We start from the raw sequence: 14,687 nt of genomic DNA on the forward strand, positions 1-14,687 counted from the left end.
AACGGTATATATGATATGGTAATTTGAATAGAACATTTTCGTAAAACAGTTTGGAAAAAAAATGAAAAAATGATTGTATATAGTTATTAATATTACTACTTTCAAATATGCTTTAAATTATACACATAATATAAGAAAGTTTATGATATTTTCTTTATTGCAAAGATAGAAATTATTTTCTCACAAGAAAAGAAGGTTATCTTTTTATCATTTTAAGAATTAAGCGTACAAAATTTTTACTCTTTATATGAGATTAGAAAAATTAGAAGTTGAGAATATATATATATATATATATATATATATATATATATATATATATATATATATATATTTACATGGATATTTTAATGAAATAATAGTGTATGTATTTATTTTATATGGTACTACATGACCATGATAGTAAGTTATATAAAGTATGTTAAAAGTAAGTAGTATTTTACGTAAGTTGAGATAATTCTTAATTATGTGAATAATTGGAGTAATTAATAATTTTTGGGTGGGAGGTTAGCTAATTAATTAAAATCTTTGGGATAAAGATTAGTGTGGCAGCGCCCCCCTTTACCCCTTTGATGACTCTTAACTGAGATTAGGAGGTGGCACATTTACATGTAGGGGTGTACAAAGAAAACCGACAAACCGCATCAACCCGATAATCAGAGTCAAATCGAAAAAAACAAATCTGACTATGGTTTGGTTTGATTTGGTTTGGTGTTGCGAAAAAAAACCCAACCATAATTGGTTTGGTTTGGTTTTAACTAAAGAAAGTCAAACCGAAACCAAACCAACCAGAAATTACATATATAGAATATATATATATATATATATATATATATAATATAAATACACTTATTGTGATGTAATTTATAAATATTCCTTAAAAAAATTCATAATTTTATCTTTTAAGGTATTATATCAAGGTTGGACTTAGAACTTTTGAATGTTCCAATAAGTTTTACAGCCATTAATATTAGTAAATTAAATAATGCTAACAAAAGCCCAAACCAAAATCAAATCAATATTAATGCTAACAAAAGATATTCAATTCAATATTATGAAAGGGAATGTATTGAATATTTATTTTTTGTTTTGCAATAATTTAGATAAAAATGCATAACCTATTTTTATTTTTTCTTTAGCGTTTAGTCATGTAAATAATACTCCGTTATTAGTCTACTTATTTTAGAATGACTTAGTACTTTTAGATTATGTTTATTTTTATTATGACTTTTTAATTAGCAATGTTTATATTACATAATTTATTGTCTTTATTGTTGAATATTTTAGGATAATGCCATGGACACATCTCATATTTTGTATTATTTTCTAGGAAAATACTTTATATAGCTGTATCTTACTAGGATTAAAGAAATATTTTGAGCACAAACGAAGATTTTACTAGAAAAACCCCCGAGAAATCCGAAAATCCGAAAATCCGAGAAAAACCGAGATTGAAAAATCCGAGTTTTATTGGTTTGGTTTGGTCTTTAGATTTAATAACCCGATACAATTAATTTGATTTGATAATTGTAAAACCCGAACCAACCCGACCTATATACACCCCTATTTACATGATTTATGTGACACCAAGCACAAAAGGAATGTTATCCAAATCATAAGGGAGCTTCAACCAAGCTTTAACGTTATTTTCTTCTTTCTTAAGAGAAGGTATTCATGGTCATGTGACTTCAATGTTTTAGATATCCAATTGGAGAAAATTGGAGAATGGATGAAAAGATGTAAAGAGGTTGTACAAAACTACTCGCCCATTACAGTACAAACATCAATTTGAAAAAGGAGCAGGAGGATCTAACATGGTTGAATGTTAATCTTTTGGTATCAAGAAAATTGTACTGATTACTAATTGAAAGGACGATGTCAATCATTTGTATTTAGGGACACTAAAAGATGTTAGACAAGGAATTTTCAGTTGGTATTTGCAGAAAATTATTAGGATAGAAAGAGTGAAGAGTTATCAAGACAAGTGATGAATTGACCAGATAGAAGTTGAACTTCTTTTTATGATGCCACCTTTCATGTAGATAGACTTGATGAAGATTTTCTTGCATAGCTACGTGATTGCTTCGAGCTTTTCATACGATTTGTTCTGTGTTTTGTCGCAATCAAGGTGTGTTAGAGGGATTATCAAGAGAATCGACTCAGGTATGTTAAGGCTATCCCTTTTTTCCTTTTGACATAGTCCATATGATACAACAAAACGAGCAAATGCACAACTTTCATAAATGACTCTATTCGTAAAAATTCTAGAGATGCTTATATTCTTGAATTCTCATATGTCTTATTGTTCTATCGTCTGTTCATGGGTCTCAGAAAATACGTAAATTGATTTTATGATATGAATCAAAGGTAAAATGGTCTTATAACACTCCGAAAGATTTTATTGACGTACTTCTCATGCATTGCATTCATTTATACATGTAAATTGACCCATGACCAGATGACGTTATATACGCGTATATATGTATATAGGATATGAGAAAAGGTTACAACATTATATACGCACTACCACCTGATCAACTAGTATACATTGATGATTTTCCCACAATGGCTGAGATGATATGATGGGATGTTCTCAGAGGCTTGATGATGTTATGTACGTACAGACCTATGCATTACATGACATTTATATGCATATGCATGACATTATAAATATTTCATGATTTACAGAGCTATCCAGACTTACAGGTTGAGTCCTTTACTCCATGTTTCTTTTATGTCCTTTATATACTAATTTACATGCCTTACATACTCGGTACATTATTCGTACTGACGTCCTTTTGTTGGGGACACTACATTCATGCCTGCAAGTATAGATAATCATCTTGACGAGCCCTCATAGTAGATGAGGTTAGCGTTCAGCAAAGGATCGGTAAGACTCCACCTCTTTCAGAGTGCAGCCTAGTCTGTGAGCCTTCGTGTTAGAGTTTTGCTACAGATTTATGGGTAGAACAGTACCCAGTCCCATATAATGTCGAATAATCTTAGAGGCTTTGTAGATAGAGGTTCATTTTGTATAGTATGTCAGAGGCCTTGACGGCCTATATGTATTCATGTTTTAAGAAAAATAGTTCAGTGATACAATGTTTTTCACTTACAGTTGTACATTATGAGTTGTGGCCATGTGGACCCATAATAGTTACAAAAGGAATGAGTTCATCTAACTCTACATATGCATGTTCTAGTTTTGGTCGAATGATCATAAGTTACAGAGTGGTTCGCTCGGGCTAGTGCGACACCCGCTGCTAGCCACGCCTCCCCAGGTTTTGGGCGTTGTTGATACCCAATTTTTTCCTATATATTTTAAATATGCATAAATACCTTCAAAATAGCATATATATGCATATATAAGCGTGCACAAGATTTTTATTATTTTTTCCATAATTTTAAGGGTTTAAATTGATTTATTTCCTCCCCTTTTATCCATAAAATTCCCAATAATTATTTCCTAAATTATTATTATAATAATTTATTCGCTTAGTTTCTATACTTATGCCAAAATATAACTAATATAATTTTTATGTATTTTTATAATTATATTTAGTATTTTTAAAGCTAAATTGCATATAATTGCATATAGTTGCAATGTTAACCCATTTAGTGTATAATTATATTTTATATGCGTAAAATTGGTCCCTATATTTTTATAATGTTAATTATGTATTTTAAATCATTTTAGCATCTTAATTTATTTTTCAAAATTACCTATTATTTATTATAATGACTAGCCCACCTTTGTTGCACACGCCCAAGGAGGATGAAACGTTATACCTGTACCTGGCCGTGTATGAAATAGCGGTAAGTGGCGTAATGGTTCGAGAGGATCAAGGTACACAATTTTCTATTTATTACGTAAGCCGAACCTTGGGCGACGTCAAAACCCGGTATCTCTATCTAGAAAAATTGGCTCTCGTGCTGATAAGCGCCTCGCGTAAGCTGAAGCCATATTTTCAGTGTCACTGTATCTGTGTTTTGTCAACGTACCCCCTCTGGAGCATACTAAATAAACTCGAGTTATCGAGTCGATTGGCCAAATGGGCTATTGAACTCGGAGGGTATGATATCGAGTATCAACCCCGAACGGCCATCAAGTCCCAAATCCTGTCGGACTTTGTGGCCGATTTCTCGCCATCCCTCGTACCGAGGTAGAGAAGGAACTTTTATTGAAATCAGGAACGTCCTTCGGGGTATGGACCCTGTTCACAGATAGTGACACAAGCATAAGTGGATCCGGGCTCGGTATAGTCCTAAAGCCACCCATTGGTGGCATAATCAGACAATCCATAAAAACCGCGAAATTGACTAACAATAAAGCCGAATATGAGGCTATGATTGCAGGTTTAGAATTGGACAAAAGTTTGGGGGCCGAGACTCTCGAGGCAAAATGTGATTCGCTCCTCGTAGTGAGCCAAGTGAACGAGAGCTACGAAGCTCGAGAGGATAGGATGCAGAGGTATTTGGACAAAATCCAAGTCGCGTTACATCGCTTCAAAGAATGGACCTTAGTCCATGTACCCCCAGAGCAGAACACCGAGGTCGATGCCCTCGCGAATCTGGGATCTTCTGCTGAGGAAGAAGACCTACTCCCCGGAGCTGTTGTCTAACTGTTTAAATCAGTGGTTAAGAAAGGTCACGCGGAGATTAACTCCACCAGTCTGACATGGGATTGGAGAAATAAATATATTATTTATCTAAAATATGGGAAGCTGCCCGCAGATCCAAAAGAATCGAGGGCCCTGCGAACCAAAGTAGCTCGGTTCTCACTTGATGAAAATGGGACTCTGTATAGGAAATCTTTTGATGGCCCCCTGACGGTATGCTTGGGACCAGGCGACACAGATTATGTACTCCGAGAGATCCACGAGGGCACCTGTGGAAATCATTCAGGGGCCGATTCCTTGGTTTGAAAGGTGATCAGAGCAGGCTACTATTGGGATAGCATGGAAAAAGACGCCAGAGAATTTGTCCGTAAATATGATAAGTGCCAGAGGTTCGCTCCCATGATCCACCAACCCAGCGAGCAACTACATTCTATTTTTATCACCATGGCCATTTATGAAAGGGGGAATGGACATCGTCGGCCCTTTGTCGATGGCACCAGGTAAGCTAGATTCATTTTATTTATGACTGATCACTTTTCAAAATGGGTGGAAGCACAGGCCTTCGAGAAAATAAGAGAGAAGGAACTCATCAATTCCATATGGGATCACATCATATGCCGGTTTGAAATCCCTTCCGAAATAACATATGATAACGGGTGGTAGTTCATTGGGAGCAAGGTAACACAGTTCGTTGAAGATAACAAAATCAAGAGAATCCTGTCAATGCCTTACCATCCGTGTGCAAACGGCCAGGCCGAATCCACGAATAAAACCATCATTCAGAACTTAAAAAAGAAACTAGAGAGCGCCAAGGGAAAATGGAGAGAAAAGCTGTCCGAGGTTCTATGGGCATATCGAACAACTTCAAAATCAAGCACCGGTGAAACACCTTTCTCTCTAATGTACGGTGCCGAGGCTTTGATACCGGTGGAAGTCGGGGAACCGAGCGCCAGATTCTAGCACATTAATGAGGGCTCGAACAATGAGGCTATGATAATGGCCCTCGAGCTACTCATTGAAAGGCGGAAAGCCTCGCTGATTCGGATGGCTACCCAAAAGAAAAAAATCGAAAGATACAATAATAGAAGAACAAATCTCCGATATTTCGGGATCGGGGACTTAGTCCTAAGGAAGGTTACTCTCAACACCTGAAACCCCAATGAAGGAAAGTTGGGCCAGAATTGGAAAGGACCGTACCATGTCCTCGGGATAGTTGGCAAGGGATCCTATAAGCTTGGCACCATGGAAGGCGAACATCTTCCGAGCAACTGGAATGTATCGATGCTTAAGCGGTATTACTACTAGGGCACCCGAACGGAGAATCCCGCAAAGATCTTCGGGCAAATGTTGCACTATTTTCCTTCGACCGAGTTTTTTTATCCCGAAATGGGTTTTTGCCGGCAAGGTTTTTAATGAGGCAACATCCACGTGCCACCTAAGAAGGACTCAATAAACCTACAAGGTCTTCGCAATCAACCCTATATCGGGAAATAACAAACGAGATTCCAATAGAAAATGATGTACCGGGCCAAACGGCTGAACGAACCGTGCCCGCATAAGCTGGGCTTACGACAACACAACGACGTATATATACACCAAGCAATCAAAGAATATCTTTCGCCAAAAGCATCTCGTGCTCCAAAGAAAATCCAGCATGCTCACGGCAAGGATCCCTTCATCGAGTACGTCACAAAATACTCAGAGACTTAGCATCAGCAATTTGGCACCCACATGACCTCAGGTTCGGAACTCCATGTTCATAAGGCCCCAACAAGGCAATTCTGAGCTCACGAGTAACGACCTTTGAGCCTAAGAAAACTCGATGACTCAGAGACTATCGTTAATCTCCATTCACTAATAAACCCGAGGCCGTAAGACCCCGAGCGGGCAAACTCGATCTAGCCAGATCTATTTTACACAACAAAAAAACTGTAAGACCTCAACATGCATGAAAAAACTGTAGACCTCAACAGGCATGAAAAAACTATAAGACCTCAATAGGCATGAAAATCTTGTAAGACCTTACTAAAGGCTCAATCCCGAAGTTTAGGCTATATGTCGCATTTTTAAGACTCCCGAATGGGCATACCCTCGATAGATGCCAAAACTACCACACTCAGGACCAAAAATGGCTCCCGCCAAACACAAATGACTACGGTCAAAACGGCTGCATCAGCCAAATTAACGCGACTCGGGAACGCCCGACCGTCGCTAACAAAATCACATGCCATTACTTTGAAAAGAACCGGCTAAAATAGGCTACCCTCAACAGGAAAACAAGCTTCGACCATGTCAGCTCCAAATCACAAAGGTTTCGAGCTACTCAGCATACGAGCTAAACCTTCTAAGGTGCTCGAACATCGCCGCTAACGACTTGAAATCAAGGTTCTTTCCGAACCGACGACGGGTCAGGCAAAAACATTCAAAAAGTCCTTAACGATAGCAAAACAAAGCCTACATACGCCTAAGGGCAAAAGCGAAAGAGCCATTGTCGTAAGCCAAACAAGCCTCAGGGCCACACACTAAACGGTCGCAACAACCAAAAGTGTAAGAGCCACTGTTGCTTGCTTGAAAATCTGAACGTTTGAGGGTCAAAGTGAGCTCGAGTCGTAACCCGAGACCACATCCAAAATAGTTAACTATACATGCCTAAGGGCAAGAGCGTAAGAGCCATCGCCGCCAGCTTCATGACCCTCAAGGCACATACATAAAAGGTCGCTTCGACCCAAGGCATAAGAGACATTGTCGCCAGCCCATGCAATTATAAAGCTTGAGGGTTGATTGAGCTCGAGTCGAAGCCCGACTCAGAGACTGAACCCAAAATAGTTGAGCAAAAGTATAAGAGCTCTGATGGCGGTTTACATTGAAGGTCATATCGACCAGGCGCATGAAAGCCCCGAGCTTGCCTAACGAGCCACAGGGCCATATCGCAGGTCTAAGGTTTCTTAACAATTCTTGCTGAATTTCGGGCAAAGAAGGGAATAGGGGAAACAATGCCACAGGATTCACTTTATACATATGCCAGTATGAAAATACTATATACATACAGGAAGATCAACAAAAAAATTGACAGGAAAATCAACAAAGATCCTAATTTATTGCCAAGAAGGCATCCTCAATGGCTCCCCAAGGGTTGAACCTAGGCAATTATGAGTCCCCCGACGGCCCCTTCTCAACGGCATTTTCTCTCCCCGGGGATTCACCCCCATTTTTAGCACCACCTGAGCTGCCTTCCGACGTTCCTCCAACGGTATGCTTTCGGGAAAGCGACCAGGCATGATCCGCAGCTCGAGGTAAAGTCAGGCTAGCCCCCTCAAACGCCTTCTCAACGCAAGAATCTGCAACAATAGCTCCCCCCCTCGTGCGAGGATACAAGCGCCTCGACCTCGGCCTTGATCCGAAATAATGCAGCCACATGTTCGAAATGGAGACCCTTTTACTTGTGACTATCCTCCTTGCATCCTAGAGCTCACGCTCGATCAAGGTTACCTTCCTTTGGAGGTTGTCCCTCTCGGAAGCCATTTCTTTTACGTACCGACTAAGCTCGGAAATTTCGGTATATCTGGCCTGAAGCTCCCCTCTCAGTAGGGCGTTGTTCTTCTCAAACTGCACAAATTAGGTCCAAGAAGTTAAAATCGGTGGAATCTCACAAGGGCTCGAATAATAGTAAAAACGGGGGATGAGTAACCTGCTCGGTAAGATAGGCTTTCTCGCGCTCGTGGTGGCTCACCTCATCCTGATACTGGGTGAAAGCCTGGATATAAAGTACTTTAGCTTGAAGCCAAATAAAAAGACAAGTTAGAAAAATGAAGACCGGAACAACCCAGAACGGCGGACAAGGTTAGCAAAAATTATCCGCTCGCAAAGTCTACCCATCTCGCCGAAAATGAATGAAGCATCAACCTCAAGACCTCCCTCGAGAATGGTCGGCGACCTCTCGAGTGCATCTCCGCCATTGACTAGTGATCCTGTTTCAGAAGGCTCTTCACGCGGGACGTCTTGCGCACTATGTGAGATGGTAGGATCTCTCCCTGAGGAGAATCAACAACAACCAAAGGCTTAACAGGATCAGCCAAAATATACGTCCCTTGTTCAACTTGGACCCCAGATCCAGGCCCCTCCAAACTGCCCACCAAGGGCATCCCGGCTCGGGAAGAATTCCGGCCACCTGCCAACTCGGGGTAGTGCTCGATACTCCATCGATTGCCTCACCACCACAAAGCTGGGCCACAGCAGCATCAGACTCCAGTCTGGGAGCAACAATCCCCGCGGCCCAAGGGTCAGTCGAGTCTATACGCTTTTCAGGGGCCGTTGAGAAGCTGCTTTCTCCCTCACCTTCAGCTCGAGGATTTCCTATCGTCTCGAAGGTCAGAACTACTCGGTCAACCTTGGTCTTCCACCTTAACCTTCTTGGGATCCGAAGGCCCCACCGACGGACTCTCCTGCCTTTTCTTCTTCTCGCCAAGCACCAGGGCGTCCCCTCCAACGAGCGGTGCCTCCTTCATCAAAGGGATTTCCCCCAGACCTACACAAATGCAGAGGTTAAATGCAAAGGATGAAGAACCCTACCAACAACGATCTACGTCAAGTATGCAGATGCAACAAGGCTTGGGGCTCACCATGGTCTTTGGCTTCCCACAAAGCTCAGGATAAATCTCACCACAGTCGTTCAGTATATAGGCAAATCGAGTATAAACGGCCAACCCAACTCTGGAGATCTGACACCGCACCAGAGTAGATCGCTACGGCTGAAAAGGTAGGAAAAGCAGAGTTAGATGCTTGAAGAAATATCGCCAAAATGAAGCAAAGACAACGCATTTACTTACACCCAGCGTTCCACTTCTCAGGGAACGACAGATTTTCCACTAGAATCAGGTCAGACGTCCTCACTTGGACAAATCGGCTTACCTATCCCTCATTCTCGAGCTCCTCGGTGCAGGAAGAAAGGGATCTCGGGGCTCGGCAGCGAAGCTTGATTAAGCCCTCACGCAGAACATGGGGACTATACATCCAGATCAGATGGTTGAGGGTGATGGGCATCTCCTCTATCATGTTCGAGTAATGCATGATCATATAAACCACGTGCCAGAACGAAGGATGAATTTGGCCCAGGGTCACTTGATAACCACGACAGAAGTCGAGAATCACGGGGTCTATTGGGGCGAGGATGGCCCCACCGGCCCCAAAGTAAACGGGTAGGTGTATACACTCAGAAAGATGGCTTTAAGAGCCATAATATCTTCCTCCCTAGCAGGAATCTCCACAAGCACGGTATCCCCCCAGCGACAGTCAGCCCTCACTCTCCCGACGTCCGTTATCGAGCTGATATACCGAGCTATAGGCTCACGACGCCCTGGCCTCGAGGAAGGTCTCTCGACCTTGAAATCAGAGGTCATCACAAAGGATCCTGGGACACATTCCTTAGCATAAGGAGGAGTAGCCACTTCGCCTTGAAATAAAAGCGAAGATGATGAACCCGAGACCTCCTGGGAAACAGAAGTGGAAATTTTCGCCATCCTTGGGAGATTCTAAAGGAAGAAAAAGAGTTGCGTTCCTGAAAGTGAACAAGAACGAAGGAAGAACAAACCCTATTAGGGGTTTTTTGGCACAAGATGTGGTATAGAAAGAAAGAGGGAAGTATTTATAAAAACATCGTGTGCACATTGAAGGAAGCCAAAAGGAAGCTAACCACCGCATTCAGTGCGGAAACCTGTAGGAATAGCGTGCGTATTGCATCTTGGCACCTCGTTGCCGTCACTGATTGCAAGAACATCGAAAGAAGCAGAAGCTCAGGATCATTTCTTACTATTTTCACTCTAAGAAACGCGAAGACTATCTGTATATGGTGAATCTGGGGGCCCGATTTTCCCCATCATTAGGTCGTCTCGCGGTCATGCTCCTCAAGGCTCGAAACCAAGGTTGAGACCCACCCTCGGGGGTCATCATATACCGGTCTCGGAGGGCATTACGTACTAATGGCTATAGTATACGAGAGGGGAATTCCCAAGGCACACGGCTAAACCTGACAAAGTTGACCTATCCGGGGCTTGTCCCAAGGTGTCACATCCAGCCGTCCCATCTCCATGCCTTTACAGTTAATGCATTTTGTACTATAACGGGATTCCCTTCCTATATAAGGGGGGTCCCCATCACTTTGTAACTTTCGGCTGCTGCTGCTCCAACAATTCTACAAAAGATCAATAATATCTCACTCTCTTTTCTCTCTAACTTATTCGCTCGAGGCTACTCTTTCCATTTATTGCTTTCATACTTGTTCTTCATTTATTGCTTGATATTGGCCATAAAGAGCCTTCTATAATTATATCTCAACTGTTATCCCCTTCCCGGTTACCCCCGATAGCTCGAGCTCGAGCCGGATATCGACCTTGAGGCCTTTCATCGATCATTCCAAAGCCTGGGTAGCAAGCCCCTCGGTTTGATTACTGCCCCGTTTTAACTTGTATTTCATCATTAAACTTTATACGCCTAGCATCAACTGCTCTAACAACTAGCATAAAAATAGATCACGTATTTTTAGAGTCCCATTTAAAAATTTAATTGTTATTACCATTTTCACGGTAAACAGTGTGCGAGTTTCACAACACGCACGGCCATAGAACCGAGGATTGCGACCAACTCCGAGAAGAGGTAGCTCGACTACTTAACAAAGGTCATCTCCGGGAATTCCTTAGCGACCAAGCCAAAAATTAGTTCCGAGAAAGAGAGGCGGCTAAGAAGAATGCAAACGAGCGACAACATGTCATCCACATGATCTTTGGAGGAGTCGATGCCCCGCAGGAAACCATAATGAGAAGGACAAAAATATCCATCACCAGAGAAAGGCGAAACCGGGGATATATTCCCGAGGATGCCCTCACATTCAGCGAAGAGGAGACCGAGACCTTGTCTCAACCTCACAATGACGCACTGGTAATCTCTTTCCTTGTAAATTCTTTTCAAATAAAGCGTGTATTCGTGGACCCAGGTAGCTCGGCCAATATTATCAGGTCGAGGGTAATAGAGCAACTCGGACTGCTTGACCAAATCGTGCCCACCACTCGAGTCCTCAATGGATTCAACATGTCAAGTGAAACAACAAAAGGAGAAATCACCCTCCCAATCACCGTGGCCAGCACGACCCAAAATGCCAAATTCCATGTCATCAAAGGAGACATGAGGTAAAACGCCTTATTTGGACGGCCGTGGATACACTGCATGAGAGGAATACATCCACTCTACACCAGATGATGAAATTCACGACAAAGGATGGGATTAAAACCGTCTATGGGGAACAATATGCAGCAAGGCAGATGTTCGCGGTGCACGACGTGGCACCGGCATCAATACCTCCGCTCACAAAAGAGCAAAAAGGTAATCAAGTCACGCCTTCGATTAAACCTGATCAAACAATGTAAAAGATCGTACCGCGTCCTCATCTCGAGTAACTAGGACGTATCGGTCCTCAAAACGTCGTCGGCACATCCTACACTAAGGTATAACCATCTCCCTTTTCATTTTGTATTTCGTACTAACCCTTATGCAGGTGCCCAACTGGAGCAGTCAAAACGCTAACCCAGCTCGAAGACCTTAAGGTTTCAAAGCATTTGTTGCACTCTTTTCCTTCGACCGAGTTTTTATCCCAAAAAGGGTTTTACCTGCAAGGTTTTTAACGAGGCAACATCTATATGCTACCTTAGGAAGATCCAACAAGTTTTCAAGGCTTCTTTTGCAATCGACCCAGAACACTAGGGGGCATTTCTCCGGAGGGTCATACACTCGGAAAAGCTAAGAAACACCAAATGGGATCCCAGTAGGAAAATGATGTACCAGGCCAGACAGTCAAACAAACCATGTTCGTATAGCCGGACCCCCAACGGCGAAAGCATGGACACTTATACCGAATAATTGATATCTTTTGTCAAAGCATCTCGCACTCAAAAGAAGCTCGGCACCTCCACAAAAATGACTTCTCCGCCAGAAACATCGCGAAGACTCGGGGACTTGCATCAACAATTCAACGCCCAAATGACCTTCGGGTCGGGACTCCAAAATCATAAGCCCTCAGATGAGGCAACAATCGCAAAACATTTCCAATGCCAAAAGTACCCCGAATACTCGAGGTCTGGCTTCAAAATCGCTAAAAACGCACGACCTCAGGGTTGGGATCTCCAAAATCGTAAGCCCTCGATGAGGCAATATGAAGTCGGCAAATAATGGCTCCCGAGTCAAGAAATCCTTGACGACTCGGGGACTGCCGTCAAGCACCACCTCCATCGACTTGTCAAAACCCGAGGCCATAAGACCCCGAGCAGGTAGACTCGGTCTCGTAAGATCTATATAAGGCAGCAACAATATTCGTAAGACCTCAATGGCATGTTAAAACTGTAAGACCTCAACGGTATGAAAAACCTGTAAGACCTCAACGGCATGAAAAACCTGTAAGACTTCAACAACATGTAAAAACTGTAAGACCTCAACGACATGTAAAAACTATAAGACCTCAACGGCATGAAACGTTTGTAAGACCTTAACGGCATGTAAAAACTGTAAGACCTCAACGTCATGAAAATTCTGTAAGACCTCAACGGCATATAAAAACTGTAAGACCACAACGACCTGTAAAAATTGTAAGACCTCAACAACATGTAAAAATTGTAAGACATCAACAGTATGTAAAACTTGTAAGACCTCACTAAAGGCATAGACCCGATCCCGAAGTTTTGGCTATATATCGAACTTGTAAGACCCCTAAAAAGGCATATCCTCGATATAGATGTTGAAACTACCTCATTCGGGACTCAAAGTCCCCGGCCAAACACAAGTGACTCTGGTCACAGGACTGTACCAGCCGAACGAACAAGACTCGGGGATGCCCGACCATCGCTACAAGGCGTAAGAACCATTGTTGCCAGCCTACAAAGGCCTTCAATTACTCTGAATCTACCTCGGAAAGAACAGATTAAATAGGCTACTCTCGGCATAAGCAAAAGAGCTTCGACCATGTCATCTCCAAATCACAGGATTTGAGCTATACAGCCTCCAAGCCAAACCTCCCGAGGTGCTCGAACACCATCGCAAGTTACTCGAAATCGAGGTTCTTCTGGCACCGATGATGGGTCACGTAAATATTATTTCAAAAAGTCCTTAACGAGAGGAAAATAAAGCCAATAAAAGGTCGTTTCGACCCAAGGCGTAAGATCCATTGCCGCCAGCCTAATAACCCCAGGGCTACATACATAAATAGTCGCATCGACCAAGTGAGTACAAGCCACTGTAGCCAGCCTAAAATCTAAAAACTTGAGGGTCAAAACGAGCTCGAGTCATAACCCAATTCGGAGACCGGATCCAAAATAGTTAACAAAATACGCGTAAGAGCAAAGGCGTAAGAGCCACCATCGCCAGCCCACTAACATTAAAAGGCCGCATCAGCCCAAGGCGTAAGAGCCACTATACCCAGCCCACTTACATTAAAAGGTTGCATCGGCCCAAGGCGTAAGAGCCACTGTCGCCAGTCCACTTACATTAAAGGGCTGCATCGGCCCAAGGTAAGAGCCATTGTTGCCAGCCCACATACACTAAAAGGTCGCATCGACCAAAAGCATAAGAGCCAATGTCGCCAACTTAAATTTCATCCATTCCAAGGTCAAATAAGAACGAGTCGATGCTCGACTCAGGAACTGAGCCCAAAACAGATGGCCTAAATATGCCTAAGAGCGAAAGTACGTAAGAGCCTACGGGCTAGTCCAGTGAGCCCCAGGGCCATATCACGACTCTAAGGATTCCTACCAACTCTAAGACCAGTCCACATGGCCAAATTCAACACCGTAAGAGATACAAAAGAAATAAAGCTGCAAGGCTTTCTTTCATACACATGTGCGAAAAAGCGCAATCTCCGTTACAAACATGCTTTGAAAATGCTAAATACAGATGGCAAAATCTATGCCACCTCCTGGAGGGGCTACGGCCTGCCAGCCTCATCTTCGTTTTATTCGGCATAGGGCAAAAGCAACCGAGCATCACGCTCGTCCGCCCTTGCTAGCGCCAGTTCCTCCGAGAGAGCGAATCCCCTAG

At 42.6% G+C, this 14,687-nt stretch overlaps 1 protein-coding gene across 1 annotated transcript in view; it reads right to left on the reverse strand.

Moving 5' to 3' along the window:
* The window catches only part of LOC104214576 (neutral ceramidase 2-like), a 25,826-nt gene extending 15,694 nt beyond the window's left edge, over nt 1-10,132 (reverse strand). Inside the window, exons 1-5 of the mRNA XM_070173997.1 lie at nt 9,824-10,132; nt 9,004-9,181; nt 8,489-8,647; nt 8,305-8,390; nt 8,106-8,222 (exon numbers count right to left, since the gene is read on the reverse strand). Coding sequence (XP_070030098.1) covers nt 8,106-8,222; nt 8,305-8,390; nt 8,489-8,647; nt 9,004-9,181; nt 9,824-10,132 — 849 coding nt within the window. The remainder of the gene's footprint in view (nt 1-8,105; nt 8,223-8,304; nt 8,391-8,488; nt 8,648-9,003; nt 9,182-9,823) is intronic.
* Nucleotides 10,133-14,687: the final 4,555 nt, after the last annotated feature.

Source organism: Nicotiana sylvestris, chromosome 4, assembly GCF_000393655.2.
Source record: "Nicotiana sylvestris chromosome 4, ASM39365v2, whole genome shotgun sequence".
NCBI lineage: Eukaryota > Viridiplantae > Streptophyta > Magnoliopsida > Solanales > Solanaceae > Nicotiana > Nicotiana sylvestris.